Source organism: Suricata suricatta, chromosome 1, assembly GCF_006229205.1.
Source record: "Suricata suricatta isolate VVHF042 chromosome 1, meerkat_22Aug2017_6uvM2_HiC, whole genome shotgun sequence".
NCBI lineage: Eukaryota > Metazoa > Chordata > Mammalia > Carnivora > Herpestidae > Suricata > Suricata suricatta.
Window position 1 is genome coordinate 46,687,710 of NC_043700.1, and position 16,935 is coordinate 46,704,644.

The following is a 16,935-nucleotide window of genomic DNA, read 5'->3' on the forward strand; positions in this document are numbered from 1 at the left end:
CCATACTGATACAAATAAAGTACTGTATTAAATACATAGGGGAGAAGAGAGAGAATCTTCCTTATAAGGTTGTGTAGATACTCCCCACTCCAAGAAGCGAAGCTTACTCCCCTTTGAGTAGGGGTTGAACTTGGTGACCTGCCTCCAAATAATAGACCATGGAAGAGGCGAGAAAGCCTGGTGAACACTGGCCTGGCCAGGAGATGAAGGTTAGCAGCATTAGTGGTAAACTCTATTAATGCACACACCCCTGACATGATGTAACGAGGACAGCACTCCACCTCTGTGCTATTCTTCCTCCAAAACCGGTAACTCCGTCATGAGAGAAACATCAGGTGGACTAAAATTGAATGGCCTTCTGTAAAAAACCTGAGTAGTTGTTCTCAAATTGCCATGGTCATGAAAAATACGGAATCTCCCACTTATGGAACGTGAACTGTCACAGGCTAGAGACTAGGCAGACGCGACAACTAAATGTAGGACGTTAGATTGTATCCTGGAACATAAAGTGGACATAAACAGAAAAACTGGTGAAATCAAAATGGAGTCTGAAGCTTAATGGACAGTAACATACCAATGTTGGTTTCTTGGTTCTGACAAATCTATCGCACTCATGTAAGAGGCTAACAATGGGGGGAGCAAGGCATAGGGTATATGGGAACTCTGTACTATCTCTGCAACTTCTCTGTAAGTCTAAAAGCATTCCAAAATAGGACATTAAAAAAAAAAAAAAAAGCAATCCACATAACAAGTATATACACCCCATGATTCAACTGTACGAAATATACAAATGTTAAAGCATTAGAAAAATAATGGTCTTATGTTACTAAGAAACACTGTATCTTTTTCCTTTACTATTATAATGCTGTTTTAACTGTCCCCAAGAAGCCCCTGATAACTGGGAGCATCTGTCCTTGGTGAGTGAGACAGGATAATCACATGTGTGTGAGAAAAAGGAACCACACATGATCTCCACTGGAGAAGATAAGGTCCAGAACTGTCAACTGAAATGAAAGGGAGAGAAAGCGGAGGTGACAAACGACATACTTCAAGTTGCAGGATACTTATGGCAGTGGTTCTAGCTAGGGTACATACACTACGTCCCCTATGAAGTAGCAAAGTCACTGGAATTTCCCTTAGTGATTTTCTGGGGCAGGGGTAGGACATCTCTTCATTACTAATTTGTTTTAATCTTTTGCACATATTTATTACTTTAAGCAATTTAACTGCAAAAAAAAAAGGACAGAGGACAAGAGAGGATAATAATCACTCACAATCACCCTAAGTCATGAGTCCATGTTTAAATCCAGTTACCTTATGTAATCGAAGGTACACATGAGCCGAAGACAGTTTGTCCACATGAAACCTACAAAGAATGAAAATCACTTTTAGCAAGAAGTACAAGACACCACCTCCTCGGGCCCCTTGCATTTAAAGCATTCCAACCCAAAAAGTATTAGCTCAGTGTTTATCACATGCCAAGCGCCGTGGGGAGTAAAAACATGATCACTGCCTCCAAAGGGCTCACTATCAGCTGGGAGAGGTAAGGTAAACACAGCAAGTTCCACAGCTGCGTAAGACTAAGTGCCAAGCTGAATACTAGAGACAAGAAGTGGAAATGCCTTGGAAAGGGCGATTTTTTTCAAGTAAGAAAGAGCTATCAGTGATCAAAAACTTCACTGATGAATTGAGATTTAGAGGGTCCCTGACTAAATAAAGCACAGGACTTAGAGAAAACACAGGGAAAGAAACTTCAGGTGAGGAGAGAAGGGAATGACAGAAGTCATTAAGACCCGTGGTGTTGCAAGCCTGGGAGACTGGCAGGACGATAGAGAAAAATACTTTACAGGTGGAGAAGGCACCAGTTTGGGAAAAAAGATGAGAGGATTGGTTTGGGACGTCCTAAGTTTCAAAACAATCCAAAGAGAAGCACGGAGTTGGGAAAGCCATAAAATGGATCAGACCAACAACTCACCCCGCCCCGTATCTGACAATGGCACTAATGTGTCTTCTGGGAAAGCACGGAGATTGCCCTTTATGATACAGTCCTAAAAAAAATCACGAAGTCCTAAATTTACCTTCCATTAAGGCTCTATCATCCACCAATTGAATAAAATCTTTCTAAACTTAACTCCTTTTACACCTAGTCTAACATTTGGAGATATTCACCAAATAAAGCTTTCTCTCTCTTCAACTTCCAGAGATGCCCCCAGAATTCTAGCACCAAACAATGGCAATACATGATGTCACTTTGGGATTCTGATAACATTAGTCATCTCTTCCTTACTCCTCACATTTCTAGACTGAAGAGTGTACAGAAAAACCATAAGGAGGCACCACTACACCCTATTATATATTTCTATGGACATTTCCTTAGTATTAATGTGTTTAGAAGTGAAAATGGTCACACACCTACTGTAAGATGTGGACAGAGTGATTCTATACAAATGTTAAGATTATGGGGTGCCTGGGTGGCTCAGTTGGTTTGGTTAAGCATCTAACTTCAGCTCAGGTCATGATCTCACTGTTCATTGGCTTGAGCCCCATGTCAGGCTCTGTGCTGACAGCTCAGAGCCTGGAGCCTGCTTCCGATTCTGTGTCTCCCTCTCTGTTTGCCCCTCCCCTGCTCATGCTCTTTCTCTTAAAAATAAAAAAAAAAAATTTTTTTAAATAAATATTTCTGGTGTTCCTAATTCCCCCCCTAAGGAAGCTAAGCATTTTGCTACTCACTCTGGATATAGAAAAATACCATACATTTTTGGCAGTTTATGATGACTCTAGGTTTTATTATCCATTACTGGTAGCCACAGGCGGACACTGATTTATATTTCCCATGTAAGATTTATATTCCCATATAACAGATGCCTACTGATTATTGTCTTGGTCTTTTCCACTGAAAAAATGTGTTTTTGCAAGTATAGAAATTATGTATCTAATTATCCTCTTTCAGGATCTTAGGAAGCAAGTTCAGTTGAAAAATAACGTGCCCCATTTCAACTTGCTCTATTCTCTATTTATAACAACGCTTTCCTACATCCCCATAGTAAATTGAACATATTCTGATTTTTCTTAAAGGTCTGATATGGAATTTTGTCCAAAGAAATACACAGATAATTCGAGGTCTACCTGATGGAATCATACCTAGTCATGAAGAGCCTAAAACACACCCGGGAATATTACTGCTGCTGCACAGAGCACTCCAGGCTGGGCGGTGCACCCCTACAAGGCCAGGGGTAACGTGTGGAAGTATGGGGGGGGGGGGGGGCTTTGGTTGCAGCGTAAATCAAAAAAAGCTAGCTTCCTAAATAAACTATGTTGAGCAAGTTTCCTTAAAAAACGCCTTTCCAAATAAACCTCCCAAAATGTTCACACTGAAAAGTTTAAATTATGCCCAGTAGTTCCCTAGTTCTTCCTGGTCCTACTTATCATCCTCTCCCTACTCAATCACTGTTTTCTTTACTGAATGCAGACTAGGAAGGTTAGTAAATGAGTATCAATGGCCTGGGGATGCAGACGCAGGGCCTCAGAAGCTGGGCCATTGAACTCCTGAAAGTGGGTCCCTGAACATACTGTTCATTAGGGGATTTGGAGGCAGTAAACACACCCTATTTCTGTTTTCTTTTGTTTCAAGATAAATTCAGTTCCATTCTCATTTAGTCTTAGGAAAACCCTTTCCTTAAAGCTGCCTCAGAAGGTTTTCTGGCATCAACTCAGATGCTGATATCCACGCTGGTGAAGTTCTAAAGTTTACCTCAGAGTGAACCAGGTTGAAAATGTACCCTGGAATGTCAAGCAACTGAATCATTCTGAGCATGCCCAGGTATGTGTCCAGGATCGACCCAACAGTTTTGAAATTTAGGGCTGGCTATTCTACATCACATCAGACTTCGAAAAGCTTCTGAAAGTACAAGCATTCACTTCCAACAAGAGTCATGAATCTCAGAGTGTCAAAATGGGAATTCACGGTATTGTAGACACCAATTTAAGCAGTGTTCTAAGAGAGAGTCAACCACAATGAAATTAAAAACCCAACTGAGAATACATAGGGTGTAGCCTGTAAATTGGAAATTTCTCTTCCACTTATTTAATTAAAAAAAAAAAACTTGGGTAAAAGGCTGTGGCAAATTGACCTTCATGGTACATCGGGAGTATGTAACCTTTTCTACGCAGGTGTTTATGCTTCAAACCTGCATGTTAAAAATTCACAGCAGATAACTATATAACAGATGCAGCCCTTCTAATCTCACTGGACAGGATCTAGAGATGTCTGGGTTTGAAGGACAGCTCGAATAATTCAGCTCGGTGACAGGTGCTCAAAATGGAGATACCGGAATACAGTTATGGTAAAGAAATGTCCTGTAGAGATCATTTCTGGATATGCCATGAGTTAGTTAATTAGAAAGTCAACAAATATTTACTGAACGTGTGCCAGGTGCCAGGTCCTATATTAGGTGTTGGGATGTGGCAGTAAACAGAACAGGTGACCACTGTCCTCATGAGGCTTATGGTCTGGGGTTCTAGGGAGAGAAGCAGCACACAATCCAGAAGCCCTCAGCAGTGCAAACTGCCCACCTGAGGCTAAGGGGGTACAAGCCGTGTCTACCTTGATGACACTTGTTATTTGAGCTCAGAAGATGGGCCTCTATGCTGGGAGAGGGGGCAGATAAAAAAACAAGACAAAACTCTAAAATTCTTCAGGTTTCTTGTGCCTCTTGGTTCCTGGAGTATGGACATTAGAGAGGGAAGACAGGGAAGCATTTGCTCTGCATCATGAACTAGCCCCTCCAGAATGGGGTAGGCTGGAGCAAGAGAGGAGGTGCCCTTGGGTGGGTACCTGCAGCTGGACCCAGGGCTTCTGGGTACGGCCGCATCTGGGGGTAGTATAAGTTAGTTTCTGTGTAATAGTTTTCCTAATAAATGTCCAGTGCTGTCCACTTCATTGAAAATCAAGCAACTCTTCTAAAAAGTGACAACCCAAACTCTGTCTCTGTAGAGAATTAAATGAAGGATTCGGGTCCACACTTGGAGAAAAGAGGTTCAGAGAGAGTTGCAGCAATGGCCTGAGTAAGGAAGAAAGTCACCCTCAGCCAAAGAGCAGCAGCCTAAGGGAAAAAAAAAAACTGGTGGTTCAGAACTAGAGCCGGCTGGGGGCCGGCAACAACCAGAGCACATCTGTTCAGTTTCTCATAGCCTTAGTTTCCTCATCTGAACAATGGGCACAATACCAATAACTATTTTACAGGGCATTGTGAAACTGAATATATCAATAAGGGAAACACCTACCAATACTTGGCATACAGTTAGGTATTTAATAACAATGTTATTAATGTTAGTGAAGTGTTCACTATTACTATCATTAAAGCAAACAGGATCTGTGTGCTTATCTTCAGGGACAGCATTTGATGGGGGTGTTTGGAGTTGTGGAGACCACACCCCACTCTATGTGTAGAACCAGGCGCCAGGAAGGAGACATCACAAGACTAGGAGCTGAAGACAGAAAAAAAAAGCAAACTGAGCTCAAGAGTGTTACATGAAAGTAACAGAGTCCAGGTCCTCCTAAAGGGTTCCAGGTATGAGTGGCAGAAACACCCATATGGCATTCTAAGGCAGTTAGAAAAGAAAAGAATTCCACTAAAATGAAGGAGGTTTTGGTGTGTTTTGTCATCATTTTTTGTGCTGGGTTTTGTGAGCAGCAAATTATCTTAGAAGGCAAAGAAAGTATAATTATTATTTTTTAAATTTCCAGAAAATATTTTAGAAAGATGGGGTGGAGGGAGGTTCAAGACAGGAAACCCAGCCTGTGTTTTCTTTAAAGCTGGACCTGGTCAGATGCTCTATCTATTCCATCCACATGGAGGCTTCTACTTCCCTCCCCTTGTCTTGCGAAGCCCTCATCCATCTCCTCGAGAGGAGAGTGGTCTGAGCACGTACGGATGGCGGTCTCATTAACCCACTCTGAGAAGACACACGAGGTCACAGAAAGCCTCTGGGGTCCGGCCTGAGATCCAACCCCGAGACAACGTCCCCAGTGGACACGGCGATTAGAAATGAAGGGAGCTGGCAGGCAGCTACTTACCACCGAACACGAACAAAACGCAATGCATGTGTTCCAGTTTTCCTTGTAAAAGGGAGGTGACTGGCCAAATCTAAGAAAGTAAATAATGCATAGAAGGCAGAACCAGAATTGTTACTTACCAAATGTCTTCAGGCCAGCCATATTTTATTAGATCTTCATCTATAGTGAGATATAAGAAAACAAAGAAAAGGTTAAAAAAAAACCCAAAGCTGTCAAATGAAAATATGCCAGAGTTTATACTAAGCTGGGGAGTGGAGAAATACCAATCCTTTCCACAACTGTTTCTCTCCCTTAATGAAGAAAAGGGTAATTGAGAGAGACTTTGATGCCTGAAAATAGAGAAAAAAAAATTGTAAAAATAGCTTTTACATCCGTTATAATTGATATAATTTTTATAACAATACTTATAGGGAAGTTCAAGATATTTCTAATTTTTTAAAGTTTATTTATTTATTTTGGCAGGGGGAGGCAGAGAGAGAGGGAGAGAGAATCCCAAGCAGACTCCGCAGTGTCAGGGTGGAGCTTGATGCGGGGCTCCATCTCATAAGTTGTGAGATCATGAGCTGAGCCAAAATCAAGAGTCAGACACTTAACCGACTAAGCCACCCAGGCACCCCCAAAGATATTTCTATTAAAAATCAGTAACACTTTAAATTAGAGCAGCTGAGAGGTTAGATGAAGTCTTAGGAAACTGATTTCTGTAATAAACTTCTTTGCCAAAATGGTTTTGCTCATCAGTTTTACTTCTTAAAAAAGACCTAATTATAAAACTGTAGAAAATTAGAAAATAAAACTACCACCAGAAGTATAAAAAAGGAAATAAAAATCACCTAAAATTATGTCACATATAAAAATAAAAATAAAATAGAAGAAATAGCTAGAAGGTAAAAGAAACTGTCTCCACGGGACAGAACACGGGTGTTGGAAAGGACAGGATGGAAAACATTTTTATGATACATATTCTGTTACTATTTGAAGTTTTAAGTTTTGTATTTGTTAGACAAAAATAAAATAAAAAATTAAAAAGTTCTTTGGAAACAATGACTACTTAATTCTACCATGTAAATAAACTTTTTAATGTTCACGTTCATGTGCATTTTTTTTAAGTTTATTTATTTATTTTGAGAGAGAGCGCAAGCAGCAGAGGGGCAGAGAGTGAGGAAGAGAGACTCCCAAGCAGGCTTTGCACAGTAATGCAGAGCCTAAGGTGGGGCTCAAACCCATGAACTGTGAGATGATGACCTGAGCTTAAGTCAAAAGTCAGATGCTTAACTGACTGAGCCACCCAGGCATCCCAGGGCCGTTTTTAATATAAATGCTTCAGTAAATATTTTTAAAATAAATAAATATGTTCATATTCCTGATTATTTCCTTAAAATTATACCTATATTTTTAAAAGGTAAATTACTAGTTCAAAATGTATACTTTTATATTTTTAAGACTAATAATATATATCACTACAGAAAGGTAGGATAAATATACACCAACAGCAATGCTAATAATTAGAAATGAATTGTGTTTAATACGAAAACATTAATGTATGAGATACAAAGTTAAAAACTGTAAGGTAAACAAAATGATTGATGGGATGACTTAAAATGTACCCGAAAAAGTATAATCTATCTAACTTGAATGGGGTATTCATTTTCCAGAAAAGCAAAAGGATGATAAATCTTGGATGAGGGTAATCTTAGAAACTGCAGACACCATACATTTTCTGAAGGGCTCTCTATTAGCTTACATGGGAAGCTGAGCCAATAGCCAACAAGTAATCAAAAAAAGGAACAGGAAATATAAAAACCTCTTTTCCTCAGTCAGGCAATGTTTGGCTTCCTAGTGACACCTGCTGGCTAATAAAAAGAAAACATGTGAAAGCTTTTTAGTGAAAGAAAGCAAATTACTCAATTAAAAATTCACTGATGTTCCATCCAGTCCTTAGTCTGAAGCCATCAAGGCTATTAGAAGTAAGTATGATGTGCTAGGAGCACTAGGGAACAGGGCACTTTAAAAATGTAATACCTGGGGCCCCTGGGTGGCTCAGTCGGTTGAGCGTCTGACTTTGGCTCAGGTTATGATCTCACGGTTCGTGGGTTCGGGCCCCGCATCGGGCTCTGTGCTGACAGCTAGCTCGGAGCCTGGAGCCTGCTTCTGGTTCTGTGTCTCCCTCTCTCTCTCTCTTTCCTCCCTCTCCATCCCCCGCCCCCCCACACCGGTGTTCTGTCTTCGTCTCTCAGAAACAAAAACAGTTTAAAAAGTTAAAAAAAAAAGTAATACCTTTCTTATAAAGCAATCTAGAAAAGCTGGCACCTCCAAATGACTCCAAGACACCCTGTTTTTTTTTTTCTACAGTTTATTTATTTTGAGGGAGACCGAAAGTAGGGGAGGGGCAGAGCAGGAGGGGCGACAGGATACAAAGCAGGTTCTGCGCTGTCAGCATGGAGCCCAAAGTAGGGCTTGAACCCACTAACCATGAGACAATGATGGGGGGCCGAGGTTGGACACTTAATCTATACAGAAACCCAGGCGCCCCTCTATGTTCATTCTGATGACAGCAAAACTCCACTCAAGTGCACTCTAAAAAGAATCTAAATTTACATCTGCAGACACAAATTCTATATTTAGATCTGTATCTGTAGATATAAATTCCTACAATGGACATTTAAAGTATTCTACACCAAGCCCCTCCTAACCCAGTCCTCCTTCTTGGTGCTCCCAAATCACATTTACGCTGCCCCTTCTACTTCTGCAGCACTTACTAATAGTGCTTCATTTCACCTATACTTTTTAAAATAGGCATTTTAAATATTATTCTTTTATTTTCATTATTTTTGAGAGAGAGTGCGTAAGTGAGCAGGGGAGGGGCAGAGGGAGAGAGAGAATCTTAAGCAGGCTTCATGCCCAGCGTGGAGTCTGATGTGGGGCTTAAACTCATGAACTGCAAGATCATGACCTGAGCCTAAGTCAAGAGTCAGCTGCTCAACCAACTGAGCCACACAGAGGCAACCCTAACTTCGACTTCATTTTTGAGAGCAGTTTTTAGGTGCAGAGCAAAATGACCCACTACCTGTTCTTGCATGTGCCTCTCTACCTTTAATATTATAAAAGCCCAGACTACATCTCCCTCTGTGGATACTCAGAGAGGCTGGCATATGGCCCTACACAGATAAGCTCTAGCAAACAGGGAACTAAAATGGAAGGAAAAGAGACTTGGTGGGAATGTCACTAGCACAGCTGCCCTAGGTCAGTAACACTACTGGCCCAGCAGTGTGAGCCTGTATCGAGGCAGTCCTTCACTGTAAGAAATGTATCAAGTCCCCTGCCCAGAGTTACACAGTGCGAAGCCCACCCAACCGTATGTAGCAGCTCTTACTTTAGCTGCTTCTCAGGAACCTAAGTCTTGGGTTTGCATCCTTGATATGGTAAGAAGAAAAGTAGATTTGGTAAGGTGTGGGTCCACATCTACTGCAGATAACTGGTTAGAACCAGTCTCCTCGCTCGACATAATACGGGAGATGGCATCCCCTCCTCAGCTATACTCATCAGGACGATGCTATGAAAAAAATACAAATTACCTATGAGGATGTAGGAGTTACTAGGAGGCAGATAAAACTCAAGTATACTGAAGAATGCTTCTCCATTAAGTCACACTAGAGGCAATGTCATTAATTCATTATAAGGAAAAACTCTTTAAAAAGTATTTTATTTTATTTTTTCTCTTGGCTAGGATGTCTAATAGTCTTGCTTATTCTGATTCTGCTTTATGGCAACCAGTATTTTTACACAGTTCTAAACCATTTATATAGTTCTGATTAAGAATTATATATATTTCCATATAGGGGTGCCTGGGTGGCTCAGTTGGTTGAGGGACTGACTTTGGCTCAGGTCATGATCTCACAGTTTGTGAGTCTGAGCCCCACATTGGGCTTACTGCTGTCAGTGCAGAGCCCACTTTGAATCCTCTGTCCTCCCTCTAGGCCGTTCCCCCAATCATACTCTCTCTCTCAAAATTAAACAAAAAAAATTTAAAAATAGATTTCCATTGCTATTACAAAGATCACATTATATTTCTTATATACATATACATACATATACGTGTTTTATGTTACATATACATCTACATATTTTGTTATGTTGTCTGTTAATCACATATATTAATTATATAGTTAAATATATTTACACACATCACAGTTATACATAACTTTACTGTTCTTTGACATCTTTTAATTTTAGGCCTTAATTTATTTCATTAATGTCGAATGTCTCAAACTGAAGAATGTTATACTTGCCTCTTTTAAAGAATCAAGTATAAACTGTTGTCGGTTTCAAACCGCACCTAGAACAGACACTGATGGTTGTAAGGGGGAAAAAGGCAACACACCTGGAGGTTAAAGAAAAGTAACTGGAGGGAAGTAGCCAGTCTAAGACACTGAGGCAGCCCTGGAGTGCTCCCAGGAGAGGGCGGAGCCAGCTTTGGGGAGCCAAAGCAGCGCTGGTGGTGCTGGCTACCATTACTGAGTGCCCGTGCTGGGCCAGGCGCTTTACACACACTCTGATTTAACCTTCACAACCCAGCAAGGCAGATACTGTCCCATGAGCCTCTTCTTCCATCTCAGCAACGTGAGGTTCAAAGAGGTTAAGTAACTATAGCTAGTTTGCTAAGAGCAGGGCCAGACTTCAGAGCTGTCTTTTCCAGATCATTACATTAGCCCGGTGAGAAGAGCCAGTGTGTCTTCTCCACGCTTGAAGAAGAGGAATTCTGTCATTTCTCCAAGCTCCCCGGTTGAAGATGTTTTCCCCCTCAGCCCAGTGCTGACACCTCACTGCTCCAGAGCAAGAGAGATAAACTTCGCCCTCCTCACTCGGGCAGGCAAAAGGCCATCACCTTAAGCAGTTTTTCCTTTTAAACTTTAGTTCAAATTCATTAGTGGGTCAAAAAATTAATTTAGTAGTTGAAACTAGCTTTTTAAAAATAAAGCAAAAAAGAAGGCATAGCAAAGAGTATGGGAATTTTTTGAAAATTTTTGTTTGAGTTACAAAAATGTATGTAGTATGGAATAACGTATTTCATTCTGAGGAAAGTGGTCAACAGAGTCTGAAAAACTGTGAACGTTTCATGACTCAAAAAGAGCCATCTTCAGCCTCAAGAAAACATAATAGATATGTTTCCTCGATTCCTAAATGTGGTAAAAATGTACAGATTATTAATGTACAAGTCACAGATGATTTTTACTTGACATAAACTAGCATAGCTTAAGCTGATTCATGTCACCCTAAATCAACTGATACCACAAAAATAAGTTTCTAATCAGCAACAAGTGGTCCAATAGGCTCTAATATTATTTGATATAACTAAATTCTAGGAAAGTTAACCCACTGGAGTTCCTTATAATGGGCCTAACTAGGAGTTGTTGAAAACTCATATCCAACCAATCATGGGGAGGGGGGGGAGGAGGCAATTAACACTTACCGGTTGGAAATTTCAAAATCAAATGCTTTTGAAAACTTACTTTCATATTTATCCTTTCCCATGTAAATAGTGTAAGCAGATGAGTTAACTAAGACAAAACAAAAATATAAAAAACAGTTAGATAACTTCATCCCCAGCAAAACTGCTTCACAGGAAAATCAAGTGACAAATACTTCGATTACGGGTTGGCAGATCTGGTAGGTCAGATCCAGCCCTGTTTTTGGACAGCCCACAAGCTAAGAAACAGCTTCTACATTTTTAAAGAGTCAAAAACACAAAATGAAGAATAAAGCTACAGAAACTGGATATGGCTCAGAGTCTAGAATATGTACTATCGGGCCCAAATAGGAAAAGTGAGCTACTTCCCTACTTTCCTCAGGATATAGTTTAATACAACTCCAGTTTAGTCCTATAATTTTCCCTTCTTTTAAAAAGTTAAAAACAAAACAAAACCCAACCTTCACCTCAACCATTTAAAACTAGGTTCCTATATTTGGCTAAGTTTTTTTATAATTTTATTTAGCCAATACTAGTTTTTTCCAGATGTGCTACACATTACAAGGGGCCCCTATCCCATTCTGGGGAAACATGGTTTTCAAATGACTTCTAAATCAGTGATTCTGAGCCCTCATTACACATGAGAACCACCTAATTATGCCCCAGCTCCATTAAGACTAACCAAACCCAAACCTCTGGTGGGTAAGCAATAGTGTTTTGTAAAGGATCTACAACCATTTCCAATGTGAATTCAGGGTTAGGAGCCACTACCCTAAACCAAACTGAATATTCTAGGTATGGCTTACCTTAGAAATGACATTTGCTTTACTAAGCTAGTGTCTTTTAATGTAGGCATCTTCCATCTTCCATTTAATGTAGGCATGTACCCCATCTTCCTGGGGTCAACTAAAAAGTTAACTTTCCTAATTGAAATTCTATCTGAGTTTCCAAGCTAGTCTACCAAAAACTTGTTTGACCTCATTTGTATCCAAACTCCTGAATTAACAGTCACTGGGCCCCCAGTCTGGGGAGTTTGTTGACTGTCGCTAGACAGCACAGAAAGAGTGGAGCTCTGAAGGCCAGGGAGCAGCACTCTTTCGTTGATAAATTCTTCAATAAACTGCCTGTACTTCCAGTAATGAGAAGCTCACTAAATTATCAATTGCCTCTCTTGGGGAGGGAAAAATCTCATTTCCTTCAGTCAACAGTTAAAATGACTACAAGCCAAAATTACTTGGAAGTAGTTGAGAGAACTAATTGGAAAGGAGAGAGTATTTGCATTGACAGAAATAGCTGCTTATAACTGAGCATTACGTTAGCTTCGTAAGGCCTTAGAGTAGCTAGAACAGTCACTGTAACAAATGCCAGAAGTAGAGAAATAAAACCATTTCAGATTCTCTCTGCACGACCTAGCAATATTCACCCTTTGATCCTACAATGTCACCTCTAAGTACATATTATAATTACTCTATGAAGCAATGATGTTGTTTTTACAAACTCAACATTCATTAGTTGAGACTGGTTAAACACACTATAGAATATCCATATATAAATGCCAGGTACCCACTGAAAAGGTAGAAATTAAATGGACAGCATTTTAGCATATATAAAGCAAGATTCAATTTGTAAAAAGTGAATATATAGTTGTATGTACATATTTACAAATATATTTTAATATATGCACCTATCTTCTGCATATGTATGAAAAGAGATACATATAACTGTTAATAATACTTACCCTGGCTAGCTCACTTATGAAATATACAGATGGTTTTGTAATCAGATCTAAAATAATTTCTAAAATGATTAAAATAAAATAAAGCTGTTTGTGCAAGCTAAGCCATCTAAATTACAGTCAAGAAAATGATGGACTCTTGTTTGGATGGTTGACCTATAAGACGACATGATTAAGAACAGAACTCAAATGCAAACTGAAGAGTATTCTACAAAATAATTCAACAAAGTGTCATGAAAGACAAAGGCTGAGCAACTGCTCCAGATTAAAGTAACGAATGACAGCGGAATGCAACAATGATTGGTAATTTCCCTTTGTTATAAATGCATTATGAGGACACTGATGAAAACTGCATAAAAACTGATTAGAACATAGTACTGCTGCAATGTTAATTTCCTAATTTTGATGAGGAAATGTTTTTTGATTTTAGGGGGAAAAAAACCCTGAAGTATTTAGGGGTAAATTGCAAATTACCAACAAATGGTTCAAGAAAAAATGTGTGTGTGTGGAGGGAGAGAGAGGTGAGAGAAAGGAAAAGAAGGAAATAGAAGTCAAAATGTTAGAATCCAGGAGAAAGGTTATAAATAAAATCCTTTATTATTTTTTGAACTTTTCTGAAAGACTGAAATTACTCAAAATAGAAAATTAAAAGTAAAAAGGAGCATGATTGCTGAGCAAGAAGTCTCAATGAAGCTCCTATGTTAATAAGGATAAAAGAAAAGTAAATCGAATTATTCTAGTACTTCTGTTATTCTTGGCCAAATATGTTTGATTAGTATGCAAAGTAATTATCTTGAAGGTACCGGATTCAGGTATAGCAACCAATCCAGTTTAGAGAGTCTGTAATAATTTTATAATTTACAGAACAATCTATCTTGAGATAAACCAATTAAAAGGTACTGAAAGTACAGGTGAACTCAATAAGCCAAGTGAAGATACTCTATGGATCCATAAATCAGATGGTCTTGAATTTGACAGTGGAAATACAGTAAGGATGATGTTTCATTATTCCATTATGACAGGGCATAATACATGAATGAAGTTAGAGAGATTTTAGTGAGATACTAATTTTAAAAGTAAAGGCAAACCCCCCCAAACAAACAAAAAAAATTCCTGCTATTTTCCTCCCATTTAAAAAAATTTTAAACAGTAAACCGTATCAGGCCATAAACCTGTAGTTGGTTGAAATGCTTGGCTATCTATATGAAGACGTTTCCTGAAGATTCTGTATGTTCAAGTTGTTTTCTGTAATGGAATATGTAAAGTGTTACTACTATTTAACTGACAAGGTTATAATTTTTCCATTAACTTTGTAATGTTAAAAGATTTGCCGCACAAGCGCATTTCTGTTAAAGACCAAGTATTTTTCCAACAGAAAGCAATTCTGACCTGAGAAGCCAATGAGAAAAATATGACCCATAATCTGTGGGCACCTGTGTAAGTATGATTAGTGCTCAAAGAATTTAGAATGGCTTTAAGGAGAATTAGGCAGCTGGCATAAACTACCTTTAGTACCTCTGTAGTATTTTTTAAATGTTTATTCATTTTTGAAAGAGAAAGTGAGCGGGGGGGGGGGGGGAGCAGAAAGAAAAGGGGACAGAGGATCCTAAGTGGGCTTAGGACCTGCAATGAGCCTGATGTGAGGGTCAAACTTACAAACCAGGAGATCATGACCTGAGCTGAAGTCACACACAAAACGGATTCACCCAGGCGCCACCCCCACCTCTCCCAACCTGTATTTTTTTATTCCCCTGTTGGGCCTATATGAATATCTGTGTTGCTGGGAAGCTAAAAATTGATGTTGGACTTATGACAAAGTGAGCAAACAGAAAAGATGAAGGATGAAAATGGTATCAGGGGCCTGTAACGATTTTTCAGGCTAGTGTGAATTTTATTTCTGATAATTTTAATAATATGGGTAAGACAAAAATCTATAAATGCAGAGAAATAGCTTATGGCACACTGTGGAAGTCTAGACTACTGAACACAATAGTGAGACGTGACAGTGTGATGGTATAGTAGGGGTGACTGGGGGCAATCTGTGTTACAGATTCCCAGGGTCTTAACGTTCTCATCTGTAAAGAGAAATTATCGCCCTATTCAGACCCACAAACAACATGGAACTAGTTTCACTTAAATCTCATCTTTAACAAGCAAGACGAGAAAACAGCAATAGAATAGCATGTGTTATGACTAAGTTAAAAAAAATACCATTAGTTTATTCGACAAGCATTTATTAACTACTATGAGCCAGGCACTAGGCTAGGGAAACAAGATAAGGAGATCCTGCCCCCGTCCTCAAGGAGCTTACAGTCTAAATCAAGGAGACAGCATTAAATACTTATATAAGAGGAATACCAAAGGTACACGTGAGGTGTTAGAGCCGTCCCCCAAAATGGTTTATCTAAGCAACCTCTCGGTGGGAGTTAGGTCGGCAAAGGCACTTGTAAAAGATGGGCCAGAGTTGTTTTTAAGTAAGTGAACTGGTAATTGATCAGGCAAAGGGAACAACATAAGCAGGAAAAACGAGGTCCAGACCATAGCACTTCCTGGAAATTAAAAGCGCCCTTTCCCAGTCAGCCAAAGACAAATCAGAAACATTATCATATGTCTATTTTTGATATCCGAGACATCAAGTCTGCCTAGTGAGTGGCTGTACCAACACTCCAGGGTCTTTTTACTGTTTTCTGTTTCCTTCCAAGCCCTACAACCCCATCCTAGAACAGTGAGGCGCCTTCCTTCTAAGGCTGAGCTCTTGGCAGGTATTTCCTTTCCCCCTCAAAGTGGATAGTTACAAGGTCGCGGCCAGAATAAAGGCTAAGGAGGGGAGGGTGAGACTGGGATGGGGGGGTGTGAAGAAGCCCACAAAGTGCGTTCAATTTCAGGTAACTAAAGGGGGTCTCTTCTAAGGACGAGAACTCCCGTATGCAAGGACAGCAGGGGTTATGATCCATTTACACTTCCCCCAGGCCTTGGTCAGGAGCACACGGGGACGACAGGAACAGACACGAGTGGGGACCGAGAGGGCGCGGGAAGAAGCACCCACTGACGAGGTGACGCTTTAGGTCGAAGTCCAGGCTGAACAGCAGAGCCCCACGGTCGAGCAGTGACCGAGAAGGTCACGGCGCCCACTCACCGCTGCTGCTGGTAAAGTAGAACACCATGATCCCGGCGGCGGCACAGCTACTCCTACGCGGAGGAGCAGCCCTCAACTAGCTAGACACCTGGATACCAGAAGCGCGGAGGCCCCCGGTTCCCCGGAACTCCTCGCTCACTTCCGGCGGACGTAGGGTCGCGCGCGTCACAACGCCAGCCCGTCGGCGCCATCTTTAATCCTGGCGAGGAGGAAGATATAGGAGAGCTAAGAGGCTTTATTGGCTTGGGGGTTAGAGAAGGAAAGATGGGGCCAAAGAATTTGTGGCTGGAAAACACAGCAAGAAAACTCTGTCTTCTTAAAAGAAAAACACCTTCGGCCGAGTTTATTTTCAGAACTTTTACAGAGTGGGTAGTCTCCATTGGTTATATCTGCTACCTATCACCTCCTTATGGGCTCCCCCCCCCCACACCCGGCAGAAAGTTTGCCTTCTTCACTAGTGTTCACAGTGCTATTCACAGCACTTGACACTGAGTAGAAGCTCATTTTATTTTGAAATGAACCCG

General features: G+C 40.3%; 1 protein-coding gene across 3 annotated transcripts in view; it reads right to left on the reverse strand.

Moving 5' to 3' along the window:
• CCDC25 (coiled-coil domain containing 25) overlaps positions 1-16,540 on the reverse strand; it is a 46,830-nt gene extending 30,290 nt beyond the window's left edge. Inside the window, exons 1-4 of one of the 3 annotated variants that reach the window (XM_029938361.1) lie at positions 16,412-16,540; positions 11,584-11,631; positions 6,196-6,235; positions 1,315-1,366 (exon numbers count right to left, since the gene is read on the reverse strand). In XM_029938361.1, coding sequence (XP_029794221.1) covers positions 1,315-1,366; positions 6,196-6,235; positions 11,584-11,631; positions 16,412-16,439 — 168 coding nt within the window. In that variant the 5' untranslated portion in view covers positions 16,440-16,540. Of the gene's footprint in view, positions 1-1,314; positions 1,367-6,195; positions 6,236-11,583; positions 11,632-14,447; positions 14,469-16,411 lie in introns of those variants that run through there. The other 2 variants (XM_029938375.1, XM_029938369.1) reach the window with 2 other exon arrangements.
• Positions 16,541-16,935: the final 395 nt, after the last annotated feature.